Here is a 17,267-nt window from a genome sequence, read left to right on the forward strand (position 1 = left end):
TTCTTTGTCAAGGACTATGAATCTGTCACACTTAGGTGTTAACTGCTGGTAACAATTTATTCTATTTCCCCTTTGGCTATTTTCTTTTATATCCCCAATAATTTTACATTTAGAGCTAAATACTATATTTTGAAAATGGGCCACTGGACTTTGTATTTTTCAACAATGTGAAAACTCTTTTATTAATTCTGTGGTTTTGGTAGATTCCTTGGATTTTTTTCCATGTAGATCACATCATCTACAGATAATGTATTTCTTCCTTTCCAACCTGTATGTTTTTATTTTTTCTCATCTTACTCCATTTTCCAGGACCTCCAGTAGGTCTAATAGGACTGGTATGAGTGGACACCCTTCTTTTATTGCTGATTCTAGGGGAAGCATTTAGTCTTTTCACCATTAAGTACTATATTAGCTGTAGGACTTCACTGAGGAGTTGAGTTTTATTTTGCTGAGAGTTATCATCATGAATGGATATTGACTTTTGTTAAATTCTCTTTCTGCATCCTTTGAGATGGTCACAGTTATTCATTTTCTTAGTTTATTAACAAAATAAATTATTTGAAATGTTGGACAAACGTTGTATTTCTAGGATGGCTAATCCACACTTGGTAATGATCATGATATATTCCCTTTTTTATAGGTTACTGGATTGGGTGTTTGTTAATGTGTTAAGGATTATTGTCTGATTTATGAAGAATGTTAACTTGCGAATTTCTTGTTTCATAATATTTTTGTGTGGCTTTGGTGTCATAGAACAAGCTGGGAAGTAGTACCCCTCCTTACTCTTTTGGAAAAGTTTGTATAGAATTGATAAAATTTCTCCCTTGAGTGTTTGAAACATGCACCAATGGAGCCGCCTTGGCCTAAGGCTTGCCTCATTGGGAAGATTCTGAACTATGAGGTTCGATTTATATGAGGTTGTCTGTTTCTTTGTTAGGGAGCTTTAAAGAAATTTGCCCATTTTTGTGCAAATGTATAGATGTGAAATTGTTCAGAATATTCCTTTACTAATTTTAAAATTTCCATGTGGTCTGTAATGATCCCTTCCCCCTTAATCCTTATATCAGTTGTTTGACATTGTTAAGATTATATATACATACCCATACACTCATATGTTATATATATGTATATATTAGTTGTAGATGGACAGAATGCCTTTATTTAATTTATTTATTTTTATGTGGTGCTGAGGACTGAGACCAGTGCCTCACAGGTGCTAAGCAAGCACTCTACCACTGAGCCACAACATTAGCCCAAGTTGTTTGACTTTTGTCTCTCATTTTTTTTCCCTTGTTAAGACTGACTAAAGGTTTATCAATGTTATTGATCTTTTTGAAGAACCATATTTTGTTTTAATCAATTTTCTATTTTTCTTTCATCAGTGTTACTCCTGGCCTATATTTTTTTCATTCTTTCTGCTAGTAGATCCACTTTTAGCTGCAGTCCACAATTTTTGATATGTTGTCTTTTATTCTGTTCAGAGTATTTTATAATCACCCTTATGTTTCATTCTTTGGCTCATGGATTGTTTACGTGTGTTTTTAAATTTCCAAATATTTGGGGGTATTTTCCAGATAGCTTCTTGTTAATGATTATTAAATAAGAAATCATACTTTGTATAATTTAATTTTTAAATTTTTGTTTCAGAAAATATTTGCTTTATAGTTGATCTTGTTCTTGTTCCACATGCATTTGAATAGTTCTGCTGCTGCTAGAGTGTTCTGTGAGTGTCAGTTAGGTCACCTTGGTGTCCCTATGCTCTGCATCCTTCCTGATGCTTCTGTCTAGTTGAGTTACTGAATGGAATGTTCTTTTAGTTCCTGCTTCTTGTATCTTGAGTTCTGTTATTAGAATATCTACCGGTTCAGCATTGTTACTTCTTTTTTTGTTGAATTCTTTTATCATCACCATCATCTTGCTCTTCATTGCTACTAATATCCTTTGTTCTATTTCCTTTCTGTTATTTGCAACTCTTACTCCCTTTTTTCCTCTTGGACTAATTGAATATTTTTTTATGGCTCATTTTACCTCCTGTTGGTTTATTATCTATATCTTTTTGTTTTCACAGTTTTTCATGAGATGCTTCTAGTGTTTGCAACGTCTACTTTCAACTTTTCAACCTCTGCTTTCAAAGACTATCCTGTCACTTCACATGTAGTGTGAGGAACTTAAAATAGGACACCTGGAACTCCACCTCTTTTGATTCCCTTGTAGTCTTATACTTTCCTCCTGTATTATAAACGTTACCATGTGTTTTTGCTTTAAATCGTTTATACACACACACACACACACACACACACACACACACACATACACATTTATTTATTCAGGGGCAGTACTGGGGTTTGAACCCAGGGCCTTGTACATGCTAGGCAAGCACTCTGTTACTGAGCTACATCTCCAGGCCCCACCTGCACCTTAAAATTTTATTTTGAGAAAGAGTCTTGTTAAGTTGCTGAGCTTAATAATCTTCCTGTCTCAGCCTCCTGAGTAGCTGTGATTATAGGCATGTGCCACCACGGGCATCACACAGCAGTTTGATAGAAGAGCTTTAATAGGTGGTTCAGGTGGTGTGTTAAGCAGAGCTTGACTAGCAGGTGAGCATCACACCAGTAATTAAACTGACATATCCTAACACAAGGTAAAAGTAACAAGAGACAGGAATCAGCTACCCAGACCTGTACAGTGAGCCCTAAAGATCAGTTAAGGCAGATCTAGGGAGCAACCATGAGCTTTGGGACTGAGGGAAAGGACTCAGGGAAGAACAAATTTTGAGAAGGCCCCTCCTTGGAGAGCATGGTTGCAGCTGACTGGGTGCCAAGAGAAGTTCCCTGAGGTACTGGGTGATGATGAAACTTGCTGGACAGCACCTGTCACCAAGTCCTCTCACACCAAGAACAGAGCTGCCTGATGATAGAACCAAGAGGAGAAACATTGGAGGTCTGTCACCCTCCAGTGCCCTCTGCCCATGTTTTGTCTGCTGTGAGTGGAGAAATGGGTTCCTTCAACACAGAGCTTGGCAAGGAGGGTGGGTTTGGAGCTGAGAGGCAAAAGGAACTATTGGTAGCTGGCTCTTTCAACTTCCATGAGTAGGGAATCTCTCTGCTGAGGTCTGACTTATAGAACTCCATTAGAAACTGTGCAGAGATCAGCGGATGGGTGCTCCAGGCAAAGGGAACAGTGCAATAGCATAAACACAGAGGTCTGTCTAGGCAGCCTTGAAGCTGTGGTAAGAAAGTGGAGTTCATTCTGGAGGACAACACAGCAAGGTTTATGCTGGGGACTACATGAGCTCACTCTGGCTGGGCTTGAAAACAGATCACAGTGGGAAGGGTAGATATCAGGGGCCAATAGAGAGCCCTGCCGTTTCCAGGCAGGAGGTAACTGTGACCTATCTTGGGCTTGAAGCAATAGGGAAAGAAGAACAGGTGGGGGTTTGGGATTGTTAGCTTGAGGTGGAGCAGTTAGTATGGCCTGAGGAGAAGAGGAAGCCTGTGTGTTGAAGGCTCTGACCTGCTGTTTTGTAGGAATAGCTTCTCTTTCCATTGCCAACCTTAAGCTGTCCTGCCTGCTTGTCCTCCCTTCCCATGATGACATCACTCAGGCCACACTTCCTTCTAGCCCCTTCTAGTGTTGGAATTGTCTCCTTTTCAAGTATTCAAGCCCAGTTCGCTGAAAAACCCAACTCTTACTAATTCAGAGCTCTTCCCACAGCTGTAGGAAGTGAAGTCAGAGATCACCAGGGTAGAGGGCAGTGGTGTGTGTCCAATATCTTTCTGCTTTCTTTTGCTGGCTTTAGGGTGGAGAAAGGGCTCTGGGAAGGAGGAGTTGGGGGTCTTTGTCCTCTGCCAGCTTGTCTGTGGCTGTCTTTGGCTGACTGGGGCTTGTTAGCCTAACATGTTGCTGGTCCTTGCTTGGAAGACGCTGTCCTAGTGTTTGGGTCTGTTACAGCAGAGTGCTGTAGGCTGGTTCATAAGCAACAGGCATCTGTTTCTCAGAGTCTGGAGGCTGGGAGTCCTAGGCCCATGCCTTGGTTTGTTGTTGGCACCTCCTCAACCTGAAGCACCCATTTTGTGTGGGGTCTTTCATGACCACACAGCTTCTGCTCTCCCCTCTGGCACACAGTTCTGGCTCCCTCTGCCTGCTGTAGGGGTAGGGGATAGGCTTTCCAGACTTTTACACTTCAAAAATCTCATATCACTGTCTATGTGCCAAACCCCTGAGACATAATAGGCTCTTGGAGGAGTTTTCTGCTCCTCTGCTGGGTGGTGATGTGAATACTGTGTGCACAAACCTGACCAAACACAGTCTAGGCTGACATCCAGTCTCTGGGAAGGCTGCTCCCTGTGCTGTAGGAGGGAAGGGTGCAGCTCTCTGCACTCAAAAGGGTTCCCTATAGGAGTCTGCCTGGGAGCTCTGTGCTACTTCTCCCCAGGCTGTTGGGGTGCATTGGAACTGGCTGCCCCAGTTGTGAGCCCTGATTGGGATTCTTCTGTGCCCTGGTCCATCTTAGCAGCATCTTTCTCAGTGCTAGCTCGGTGGGTAATTAGAAGGCAGAAGGGGAAGGGGTCAGGATGTGTTTCAGTTCTCTATGGTGGTGGTCGGTGAAGTCCTTTCCCTCCGTGGGAAAAAGTATGGGCTGCATACTCACCACAGGAGGGCTCTCAGCCTGAGGCTGGTGGCACAGGGAGGCTGGCTCTGGGCCTCATCTGTCATCTTTGCTCAGAGCTTCCTTTTCCTTGGTCAGAACAGGCAGTGCAGGTTATGGGCCCCTGGGACAGAGGGATGCTGCTCTGGGCCTCTGTGTGCTGTATGCAGAGTGGCCCAGACTTCTACCAAGTGACTTGACCTGGTTGTCAAGACCTCCGGTGACTTGACTATGGGTGCTCCAGGTCCTGGAGATGCCTGCAGGGGTGGTTGTCACACATGCCGATGAGGACACTGGGAACAGAATGCTTCTTTTTTAAAGAATAAAATACATATATTGGGTGTCCATGTGATGATGGTATAAACCTTCAGGAGGTTTAAAAAAAAAAAGAAAGAAAGTAAACAACAACAACAAAAACACTGGTTCCAAATAAAATTCTTGACAGAAAAAGTTGCCTGTGTAATGTCAGTTGAGACATTTTCTTTTTGATGTCTGTTTTAAAATTTTTCTAGGAGGCATTTTTTTGAAGAGTTTGAACATAACTGGTCTGTTATATTCTGTTTTTAAAGCAGGGCCAAGATTTTCTTCTTCACTCACCACTGGGGGGCTCTCAGCCTGAGGCTGGTGGCACAGGGAGGCTGGCTCTGGGCACACAGACACTGCCCTCTACAGGGTTGGGCGCCACGCCCTCGGAGGCTGCCTGCTCCTGCGAAGCCTGCAGTGAGCGCAGGTATGTGCAGAGTGGGCCACACTGTCCAGGAGTGTGTTGGGCTAGAACAGGAATGTGGGCTTTTTTGATAAATAGTGACAAACTTTTGCATTGATCCTGAGGAACACAGTGGCCTGGTTTTAAGGGAAAGCACAAGATAAAAATTCCTGTCCTTGAAGGACTAACACTAGGAAACTAGTCCTCAGAAAGGTTGGGGCATAGTCACTAGATTTTAAGAGGAGCATCAATAGCCAGGCAGTGGTGGTGGGGAGGCTGGCATTGGTGGAGGGGAGGAGAGGCCAGGAGCATATCTGAAAGGGCTCTGCCCAGGGAAGAATCCAGCAGGTGGCAAAGGTGCAGAGACTCCACAGGGATCAGAACTGCTTGATGTGCACCTTGATGGAAGAGCTCTGGTAGACGCCCCAACTCTTCTGGTTCCTGTGTTGTGTCACAGAGAAATTTCGGCAGAGATGGATCGGGAACCTCAACAGCTGCAGAACTACTGGTCAGAAGTGCGCTACATGGTCCGCTGCATCTACCGCCAGGCGGGGACACCACTGGCAGACGACCAGGACCAGTCTCTGGTACCCGACAAGGAGGGAGTGAAGGAGCTCGTGGATAGGTACAAGTTGCCCCTTCTTGTCATGTCCCTGTGTAAATCCCTGCCCTCCCCAGCTTCCTATGGAGCCTCTGTGCCTGGGTGAGCTTTCACTTGGGTCCTGAGGAATGCTCAGCTAGGCTTGCCTGGTCAGGTCTTTACCAGACAGCTGATCATAGTGAGCCCTCTGGGTAAAATGTTGCAAATTCTCCTGATTCCTAATGAGACATGAAATGTTTCTGTCAATTCTTTGTGTCAAAACTGACAGTAATACCTACCTGCCTGCCTGAGTCCCTGCTCTGCCAGGGAGATGCTAAGTACTTTCATAAGCACTCTTGCATTTATCATCCAGGGAGAAAGGCTGAGCTCTCTCCCACTTATTGAGGTGCCATGAGGCCAACAGCTCATGAAGGTGATTGCCTGCAGCATGTGGGTGCAGGGTAGCTGGGGCCAGTCCTGGCTGTGCAGCTGCCTCATTCAGCTGGCCTTGAATCTGCTGTTCAGCACCTACCTTATGCCCAGTAACTGACAGAAGGTGAGATGGGCATCACTTCTTTCTTGTTTGAAAGTGCCATCTTTTCCTGATTTTTGAAATGTTCCAAATAAAAAGCAATACATTTGAGCTAGACATTTCATGGGTCGTTTCTCATTTTTATTTCTTTCTCTCTTGTATTTTGAATGTATGCTTTAGGGTTCTTGTTGATTCATGTTTGCTGTCTAGCAGGTTTCATCCTGGAAGCAGGGTTAGTGAGTGGTGATGGTCATGCTGACGTGTGTTCAGGGTTCCACATCTGAGCCACTGGTATCATGTGAGACGGTTCGGGAGGTGTGTGCCTTTTTTAGAAGTCAGGTTTCCTAGTGAGTATTAGGAAAAAATATGGAACCTTTATGTCAGATGCGTGTCTTCACAGATTATTCATGCTGTATCTTTGATACTTTAGAGTAGCATCCTGCACACAGTATACTACAGTTTGTTGGGTGTATGTATGAATGGATGAATGAATGGACTATAGCGTCTTCACATATTCATATTCTGCCTCTTTTTCACATAAATTTTAAGAAACCTGTTTGCAAAAAGTACCACATGGTTATTTCCTTAAATTTTTAAAAATGCAGAAATGGACGAGGAAATAAAGTGCGTCTAATCTGACCATGCTGGGAGAACTAAGGAGGTATCCAGTCTGCTTGTGAGTTTAGTTGTTCCTGTGTCATTTGAATCTTATGTGGCTTTGCTTTAATAAATGAAATACATTCTGTTTCAGGGGGATAGTTTCTTATGCTCATAATTTAAATTAGAATTATCATGCTACAAAAATTAATTGGTCTGTTTGAAATATACCAACAATAGTGGGAGTCCTTTGAATTTGTGCAACTTTAACCACATTTTATACAAGGCTTTCCTTGTCTCTTGTCTTTTACAAACTAGGTAGTATGGCAATTTCAAAATGGAACAGGTGACATCTTATAATGTTCTCTTTTGACATAATGTGCTAAAAGGTGAAAGAATCTACTGCTGAATACATTTTACAACTCATTTCTAATAGGTGCTGAGCTCAGCTGGTTTCTCCTTTGACATATTACCGACAGTCAGTTTGATTCTTGCAACAGTGGTCCCAGGCTTCCATCTAGAGGCATCTCAAAAGTGCACAGTTAATAGAAGTGGCATCTTAATCACAGTGATGCCAGACACTGTAAACAAGTCTTAAAAGTGGGTGATCTCCATGTTTGAAAGGAGATTCATGACAGTGTTCATTGCTGTTGTGGCTAGTGGTGGCCATGGATTTTCCCCTGCTCTTAACTTACAGTATTTCATATATATGTATTGGTTTATCTCCCCTTTCTCCCCCAGGGGTAGATGTTGATTGCAGGGTCTTGTGGACTATTATGGAGCTATACCCCAGCCTGCCCGCTTTTTCTTTAAGTATTTAAAAATTCTTAAGACAAAGTCTCACTAAATTGTTGAGGCTGACCTTAAACTTGTGGTCTTCCTGCCTCACTGGGATTACAGGCTTGTGCCACCATACTTGGCTGTTGCTTTTTTGTTGGGATAATTTTAAAATAGGATAAACTCTCTAAATTTTCCTCTGATTTTAAAAATAGCAAACATTTTGCTTATACCCTGAGTTCCTAGAAGGAAGGAAAATGCCCAGTCCTGTAGCCTGGTATCACCCTCGTTGGGTTTAGGTGCCTTAGTCCCACCTTTTGTTAATAATCGCAAGTTGAATTTATTTCTGGAGCCAGCTCTGAAGCAGGTCATGCGCCCTGTCATCTGCTGGTTGTTGGAGTTCAGACACTGTCCCCAGCTTGGGTAGCTTTGATGGTCTGGACAGTGGGGCATGAAGCAGAGCTCCTATGTGTGGGTTGGCCAAGTGAGTACAAGTGCATAAACAGTGCTAAGGAAATGTCAGTTTTTCTGTTTGTTCTTTGGCAACATTGTATCTGGGTTCTTCATCTGTTAAGGCATGTGATGATGCCTTTCATAGGTCCTGGTGAGGAAGAAGACCACTGCGGTTGACAGGTAGATACCTATGGAAAGGCTTTAGAAAAGATGCTCATTGATATGAAGACTGTTCCATCCTTGTCTGGTGTGGACAGGTGAGGGCTAAGTGTGACTCTCTCTGTGCAGGCTCTGTGAGCGGGACCCCTACCAGCTATACCAACGGTTGGAGCAGCAAGCCCGGGAGTATGTGCTAGAGATGAAGGTCCGCCTGCTTCGGCAGTTGTCAGCCGCAGCAAAGACAAAGGCGCCATCTGGCCTGCAGGGCCCACCTCAGGCACACCACTTCATTTCGCTTCTCCTCGAGGAGTATGGCGCTCTCTGCCAGGCCGCACGCTCCATCAGCACTTTCCTCAGCACTCTGGTAAGAGATGTCACCCCTTTTTCTGTGAGGTTGCTGAGAAGGTGAACTAAAGAGCAGAAGTATGTGGTGAAAAGAGGTGCCTGAGGCTGAGGGGCTGACTGCCACAGGCCACTCCACAAGGTCAGCAAAGGCTAGGATTAGTGTTAGGGTTAGTCCTCTGACTTTGCCACTAAATAGAAGCATTGAGTGGATTGGTGTCCTGGTGACAAAGCATGGAAGTACTATTTGGGGAGACCTGAGGCAAAGAAGCAAGTCATGGGGATATATGCTGCATGAGGAGCAGCTGGGCATTAACAGGGAGATGAAGGGGAGTCTTTAGTATTCTGGGTTGTTAATGCTGTTGTGACTGTCAACAGCTAGTGCTGTGTTTGATGGGTGTACTTGAGGGTGTGAGGGTTATAGAGAGCAGCCTGTGTGCAACGAGAACTTCCATTTTTCCACACACACATACATTGCCCTCAGCCGAGCACCCAGCAAGGACAGGCTTAGGAACTTGAGTAAGATGCCCACTCCTGCAGGGACCATACAGCCCTAGCAAAGGGCACAAGTGACCATCTCAGAAAATAAATGCCACTGAATTGAAGGAGGCATGAAGTGGAAATGTGGTTACTGTGGCTCGAAGGAGACCGGGCTCCCCAGTGACCAGCCATGGCAGCTTCAGCCACTCACTGGTCATTCTGGAGTGTCTTTCCTCAGCACTTTGATGATTAAGTGATACTTCAGCAAGCTAGTTTTGGTGCTGCTTAGTGGTGAAACTACATTCTGAAATCATTGGTTCTCAAGATTTTAAGCAGTCTTTATCTAATTCTAAAATTGATGAACCTTGCCAGAAAAACTCACCTACACAACACTTGGTAAGTCACTGCCGGGGTTGTAGACCTCTCTCAGCTCCCCTGCATCATACCACTGCTATACTTGTAAGGACTGCCTGGAGGAGGCGTCTGTTGTCACTGGAGCTGGCCAGGTGAATATGACAGGAGGGGCACAGTAATCCTACCTCCAGACCTAAGGGCTCCAAGGACAGCCTGCCTGCTTCTCCCACCTCCACTTAGAGAGCCTGCTTGTCCTTCAGAGGTTCAGTTCCAGACCTGGCGCCTCTGAGGAGCACCTTGCACCTTCCCCTATCTTCTGAGAGAATGTTGGCACAGGTTAAGATACTGTCCTTCTTGCCTAGGCCTGGTCCAGACTCTCTGAGAGAGCATGCTCTCCAGAAAGTGCTGCCAGCATCCTGGCCTTCCTTGGGTAGTCAGAGTAGAACAGTGTTGTATGAAACCAACAAAAATTAATTTGAACCAGTGCTCTATTTTATTTTGTCTCTATATATGAGATACAGCATATAGTATACCCTGAACCATTCCTCCCAAGGGAAACAGGTGCACTTAGTGGTTAATAGAAAATATGATAAATTTTTTTAAAGACATAGGACTAAGATGTCATGAGATGTCAAGAGAAGTCGTAGTGGTAAAAAAAAAAAAAAATCAGTTGAAACCTGGATTCCTAAGAAATACATGTGCTTAGATGTCAACATTTGCTCTATGGTTTTCCTTTCATCCTGAGAAAGATACAGCATCAGTCTTGCCCAGGATGGGATTGGCTAATAATAATAATAAGGGCAGGCTTTCCATCATTACAACCTCAGTGAGAGGGTGAAGGACAAACTCCAGGGACTGGAAGGGATGCAAGAATGTTTCCATCATGACCTTGGAGTGGATATGACAGAGAAGTACCATCTCCCAGAGAATTTTTAACTAAAAACCATTACACATTTAGGTTAGCAGGATAAGCCCCTGCTGTTGGTGTGGTGCAGGTAGCTCAAGCCTGGAAGTTAGGCTGCAGAGGTCCAAGGCTTTTGGCAAAGTCAAGCAGCATGTATCTCTAGAGGCTTGGCCTTCTGGGCCCACCTCAAAGAATTGGCATAGCATTCTTTTATACTGTACTGCTTTAGACAATGCTCTCAAAATCTCCTTCTTGGAGATTTCCATTATAAGCAGCTCATAAATTTCTTTTTATTCTTCTTTCTCTTTTATGGTTTTTGTAGGGGGTAGTATGGTGATACTGAAGCGGCTCATAGTTTAAAAAAAAAAAACATAAAACACATGGTTCAAGATAGCACAACTGAGAGCCAGCAGAAACAGCAAGCAGGATTATATACCAAAGATGTTTACATTTCAAAGAATATAACTGTTTACTGTACAGATATAAAAACATTTGAAAATTTTTAAAAAATATTTGGTTTTTAGTTGTACTTGGATGCAATACCTTTGTTTTATTTATTTATTTTTATATGGCGCTGAGGATTGAACCCCAGGGCTTCACACGCGCTAGATGAGCACTCTACCAGAGAGCCACAACCCCAGCCCTAAACATTTGAAATTTTGAATTAAGGCTCTAAAGAAGGATCATCCATGAGCTGGGGTTGTGGCTCAGTGGTAGAGTGCTTGCGTTGCACATGAGAGACCCTGTGTTCGATCCTCAGCACCACATAAAAATAAATAAATAAAATAAAGATATCGTGTCCATGTATAACTAAAAAAATATTTTAAAAAATAAAATAAAGAAGGATCATCCAGACTTGGGGTTGGGGGAAAACAAAACTAAAAATAAAAAGGCATAATTAAAAAAAGTTTAATGGATAGATTAAACAAACTAAGAAGCTGAAAAGGGAATTTGTGGATTGGAAAGAGGTAAAGGAATTCTACAGGATGTAGCTCAAAGGAAAAAAGAATTGGGACATATAGAGAGCTTAAGGATACAGGGAGCTAGGTATGGTGGCACATGCCTGTATTCCCAGCAGCTTGGGAGGCTGAGATAGGAGGAACATGAGTTCAAAGCCAGCCTCAGCAACTTAGTGAGGCCCTAAGCAACTCAGGGAGACCCTGACTCTAAATTAAATATAAAAAAGGGCTGGGTGGGGCTGGGTTGTGGCTTAGTGGTAGAGCACTTGCCTAGCATGCATGAGGCACTGGGTTTGAACTCTGGCACCACATGAGAATTATCAAATAAAACAAAGGTATTGTGTCCCATGTACATCTTAAAAATATATATATATTTTACAAAAGGGGGGAGGCGGCTGAGGATGTGGCTTAGTGGTTAAATGCCCCTGGATTCAATGCCTGATACCAAAAGTAAAAGGATACAGGGAGGAGGTATAGCTATCACTGAGAGGTTCCTAGGAATTAGACTGAGGGCAGAGGTGACAGCTGGAAGATCATTGTGAGTATCAGTGGAGACAAGAAGCACTGCTGCAGAATGAGGTGGTAGCCAGTGTGGCCCAGTGTTTGAGAGCATTGTCTAAAGCAGTTAATGATTTTGCTTACGCTAATTAGGAAAGCGAAAAACCTTCTCTTTGCCACAGTATCACTAGAAAAGAAATTATTTGCATCCATCAGAATGAGTGCTTTCTCAGATAGGCAAGAAAATGATTGTCTTTTGACATCAAAGGATTTATATTCATTAACACTATTTGAAATGTAGAGCTTCTGACACCTTTGAAAGCCTAATTAATTGTAAGAAATGTCAACCAAGTATGTTTTCTTCCTCTGTCTTTTTTTCATCTGTGTGTGCACCTGCTGCCCTTTTTATGTGTGTGAGTTTATTTAGAAGGGAAATGAGATGGAGACTCATGTCACTAAAATTGGAGATCTGACTCAGTAATTCAGTGTGTGCTTTGGGACTCACAGGGAGAAGTGACTCCTCACAAGCAGAATGTTCTGGACCTGTGTAGAGGATTTGTGGGGTGGGAAGGAAATCCTTCTTGGAGATTTCAAGTCTTCATCATTTCACTGCCTCCTTTTTGTGTGTGTGTGGGGGTTGGGGGTACGTGTGTGTTTTAATTATTATTATTATTATTATTATTATTTTTTTTTTTTTTACTTTTTTTTATTAACTAGGAAAATGAACACTTGAAAAAATTCCAGGTGACCTGGGAACTGCATAATAAACACCTGTTTGAAAATCTGGTCTTTTCGGAGCCACTTCTCCAGAGCAACTTACCAGCATTGGTGTCACAGATCAGGTACTTGTTCTTAATCTGTGTACATCCTGTGGTGTGACAGTACAGTTTTCCTGTGATATGGTGTGTGTGTGTGCGCCTAGAGACCACTTCATCTATGTGTGCTTGGACCTTCTTGCAGAAAAAATATCACAGGGCCTAGGGAAAAAGACAGTTTGGGCAGAAAACTCAAAACCTAAGGAATAATAAAATTAAATTTTTAAGTAATAAACCAATATAAATGCCACTCAGAATTAACACTACAAACTCCTCATAAATATAGGAAAGCTACAGTAATAGATGCTTTCCCTTGGCAGGACTCACTCTATCTGGCAGGAATGCTGTGGTTCTTCTGTGGTTTAGGGATGTGCAGGGGAGGTCGGAGAAGGAGGCAGGGCCCAGGTGTGAGCATGCAGGCTGTCTTGAGCATTAGGCATATGTTACCATCTCTTGGAAATGTGCCCTCCATGCTCCAGCTCTGCATCTCTGCTTGTCTCCTGGATTCATCTTCCTGATATGGAATATCCAGGTGGCTTCCTCATGTCAACATAAACATAATAGTGCAGAACTCACTTGTGGGCATTTGTGGGGCATGAACTGGAGCAAGTGAGGGGGCTGGGGGCTGGGTGTGCGTTGCCCTGAAGGTACTGTGTTGAGTTAGGAAGCATGCCTCTCTTTGCCCTGAAGGTACTGTGTTGGGTTAGGAAGCATGCCTCTCTTTCATCTGATGTTGCTTAGCAGAGTGGAGTCATGTGAGAGCTACCTTAGTCCCCAGTGTATGATTTTGTTTTTCCTACCTGTTAACTGCATATTCTAGATACACCTAACAATAGCCATTTTTGTTTGGCTATACCAAAATGTAGTTTGAATAGATTGGCAAGGAAGGGGAACCACAACCTGGGTATAGTGGCACATGTTAGTCATTCCAGTTCAACAGGCTGAGGCAAGAGGATTGCAAGTTTGAGGTCATTCTTGATAACTTAGGGAGACTCTGTCTCAATATATAACTAAACAGGGGGCTGGGGATATATGTATTTATTGTAGTAGAGTGCTTGCCTAGTATGTGCCAGGCCCTGGGTTCAATACCTAGTGCCACCAAAAAAAGCAGGAGGAGCTGCTTGTAATAAATTATCACTCTGATTTACCTATCAGTCTGCTTTAAAAAAAAAAAAACAAAAAAACTTAAAACCCAGGTATTGATGTAGTGTTCATTGCATATGTTCCCAAATTTTATTTGAGGGCTGGCCCTTAACTGTCCCCCATTTTACAACCTCATTTCTAGACAAAGAACAGCCTCAAAAGCAGTTTGGTGGTGCACTTCACAGGGCTGAGCCCACTAGGCCACTGCCATCCCTGTTGGGTCAGCAAGTCTGAGTGGTCTTGGACCACAAGTCCTTGCTACAGGAGCAGTTCCACTTACAACCTGGAGGTCCAGTCAGGTGTCTTCCTTGCCATTCCCTGGGCCACTGCTCTATCCTTCCTCATCACCCCAGGGTCTTCAGCATTTAGAATTGATAGGTCACCCCATATTCTGCCAACTCCATTGCTGGTGACTGCTCGGTGTACAAGGTCAGGGACCTGGAGGACTGCTTGACCTTCTTGGTTATCTTCCTGATCATCATCTTGTTTTCTTTTGGGTTTATCTGCAGTTTTTCCTTGAGGAAGCAAAGATGCCCTAGTTGGAGCAACCTTTTTACTTAAAGTAACTCCAGCATACCTGGCTTTCCTACATCCAGCACTTTTCTAAAACCAATGTCATGTCCAGTAGTTTTATTTGATTAAACGGGAGGACTGTTTTGTATGAAGTAGGATAGGTGTGGCTTGTGCCTGCTGAGGTTTTGCAATGTGAAAGATAAGAACAGTTCACCTAAGAAAGCACTGCTTTTATTTTTTGCAGCCTTCAATTTGAAAAAGGAGAGAAAAATACTATTTTAAATAAATGATATTTAAGTGAGATTAATATCGTTTAAAACAAAAAAAAGGGAGGTTAGAGGGATTGATGGAAAGGTGTTGTGCAGGCATGGCGTGGCACTCGCAGGTGTGCCTAACTCTTCCAGCATTCAGCCACAGCCTGCTTCCCAGCTACTCTTTCCCTCTGTGTCCACTGTTTTTTTTTGTGTGTGTGTTTTGTTTGTTTTGGTTTTTCCATAGCATTGGCGGTGTGGTGAGCAGTGCTCTCAGTACCTCATGTTTATTAATAAATCTATTCTGCACAAGCCCAAGGAGGCAGAGATCATTATCCCCTAACTACAGGGGAGAAGCCTTTAGCACAGAGGCTCAGACACAGCACTCCTGTCCACAGGGCACAGAGACACATGTTCATGCCATGGCCGGGATCCCTGGGCTTCCCCAAACTGTCTGTGCAGGTGTTTGACTGTATGTCCATTTGGGGATCACACCCAGGGGGGGGTTCTTTGTAAATGAAGTTGCTTAGTGCAGCCTCTGAGGCCCTTGTATAGGGAGGCATGCTGGTGGTCCAGTGGGTGCCATGGCTCTCAGAGCCCCTCCTGCAAGGCCCCCGGACAGGAAACACAGTCCACCCACCAACTCCTGCTCCTGTGTCCACTGTTTAAAAGATTTTAATACACTAATTGTGAGTGTCACAGAAGAAAAAGGAGTTGAGAGTATGTGTGAGGCCCTGGGTTGGATCCCCAATAGTGAAGGAAAAAAAAAAAGAAGAAGAAAAAGAAGAAGAAGAAGAAAAGAAAAGGAGCTGGGAACTTTTTGGAAGCTGAGGTTGAAGTGAAGAACTCATTGTCTTCTAAGCCAAGAGGTAGACATTCACCTGAAGCTATCCATCCTGCTACTGTGAACCAGCAGGTTTGATGGGCTTGTCATCATACTATGGGATGGTGACAGAAACTTGAAAGGCATTATAAAGCTCTTGTTTTTTTTTTCCCCTGTGCCCATGTTCTAGATTTTTTATTTCTCATCAGGAATAAAATGGATAGACTCTAAAGAGCAGCAGTGTCTTATAGTCTTAAATGTTAATTCTGAGGTTCTTGCTACAATCTCTGAGTTCCAGGAGCAGATGAGGCATGGTGATGGTGATAAAGCAGTCCTTTGACGTCCCATGGGGACTCCACTGTTGGATCTGAGAAGGATATAGACTTGAGTTTCCAGTGAACAAACAGATTTTAACAACTCATAAAAATTCTTGACACAAATTATATGTAAACAATACTCCCTAAGCAGCAAAATACAGCAGTTGTATTTTAATACTAGCACTTCATCTCCGGGCCTGTTTGACTTCTTTGAAAAGATAGGGAGGACTGCGCAAAGCACACATTGAGTTTAATTAACTGCTGAAAGGCAAGTGTCTAGAGCAGCACCCATGTCTGCCCCTCCACATCAGTTTCTTTGTCCAGAATTGTCACTGTAGCCATTCTCCTCTTGATAGCCAAGTGTGTTTTTCCTTTCTTAATCTCACCTGGCTTTTTGTTTTGTTTTTAAACATGAATTGTCTACCCCAAAGGTGTCCTCATCCAAATGAATTTGATATAGTTTAAGAAAGTTATTTTTCTTTTATGTGAATAGCTCTATTGAGACAAGTGCATATTGTGCAATTTACCAATTAAAATATACAATTCAGTAGCTGTTAGCATATTGCATAGTTTTTAATTTAAATTTCATAAAATATATCTGATATAAAATCTCCCAATTTAGCCATTTTAAGTGTATGGTTATTTAGCATTTATTTATAGCCATCACTGCTACATATTTCCAAAACTTTGTCTCATCACCTCAAACAGAAACTCTGTAACCACCAAACAGTAACTCCCATTCTATCCTTTTCCCCCTTTGTCTTTTGAAAGTCTTAATCTGTAGCAGCACCCTCTTTTTCCTGACAACTTACCTGTTAAAGAACTGTTTGTCCTTTGAAAAGATAGAGGTGCCATAATCTGGGTCCTTCATGAACACACTTATGGAGCTCTCACATTATACCAGCAAAGAAATCTCCAGGACCCCTGTCTCCTCTGCCCTCCTGTGGCTCAAAATAATCAGTGTCCTATAAATTGGAAGAGATGTGTGCTTACTTCTGGTAGGAGCAGGTGGAATGGGGGGCCAGATGGAATTACACATAGAATGAGCTTTGTGTGAAGAGTGGAAGTCATTCATGAGAGGAGCAAGGCTGGTGGCCACCAGAGTCTACAGAAGATCTCTACTTCACAGCCACAGCGTGGCAAGAGGCAAGGCTGTGTTCTTGAGGTCTGGGGTCATGCTAGGCATTGGTACAGAACCCAGAAGAGAAAGATGGTGTCACTAGAGCCATATCTTGAGGAGCTGTTTTTCCTGAGAGGGAGAGTCTTAGGAGACTTGATGCTTGCACTGCTCACTGTCCTTGTGTGCATCAGTATTCTGTTTCCTGCGTTGTTCCCTAACAACTTCTGCGTGCTTCTACATGGCTGTCATCCATGTGTGTAGGTAGGGTTTGCAACCAGGGGGTTTGGTTGCAGATT

The 17,267-nt window shown here is 43.2% G+C and overlaps 1 protein-coding gene across 7 annotated transcripts in view; it reads left to right on the forward strand.

The window, feature by feature from the left end:
* Fam193a (family with sequence similarity 193 member A) overlaps positions 1–17,267 on the forward strand; it is a 148,052-nt gene that overhangs the window by 69,087 nt on the left and 61,698 nt on the right. For 4 of the 7 annotated variants that reach the window (XR_011707938.1, XM_071614093.1, XM_071614092.1 and 1 more), the window contains 4 exons: positions 5,218–5,378; positions 5,812–5,979; positions 8,582–8,816; positions 12,707–12,831. Coding sequence is in view for 6 of the 7 variants with exons in the window: in XM_071614093.1 (XP_071470194.1) it covers positions 5,218–5,378; positions 5,812–5,979; positions 8,582–8,816; positions 12,707–12,831 (689 nt within the window). In the remaining variant the exon portion in view is untranslated. The remainder of the gene's footprint in view (positions 1–5,217; positions 5,379–5,811; positions 5,980–8,581; positions 8,817–12,706; positions 12,832–17,267) is intronic. The other 3 variants (XM_071614094.1, XM_071614097.1, XM_071614095.1) reach the window with 2 other exon arrangements.

Source organism: Marmota flaviventris, chromosome 7 (genome assembly GCF_047511675.1).
Source record: "Marmota flaviventris isolate mMarFla1 chromosome 7, mMarFla1.hap1, whole genome shotgun sequence".
NCBI classification, from domain to species: Eukaryota; Metazoa; Chordata; class Mammalia; order Rodentia; family Sciuridae; genus Marmota; species Marmota flaviventris.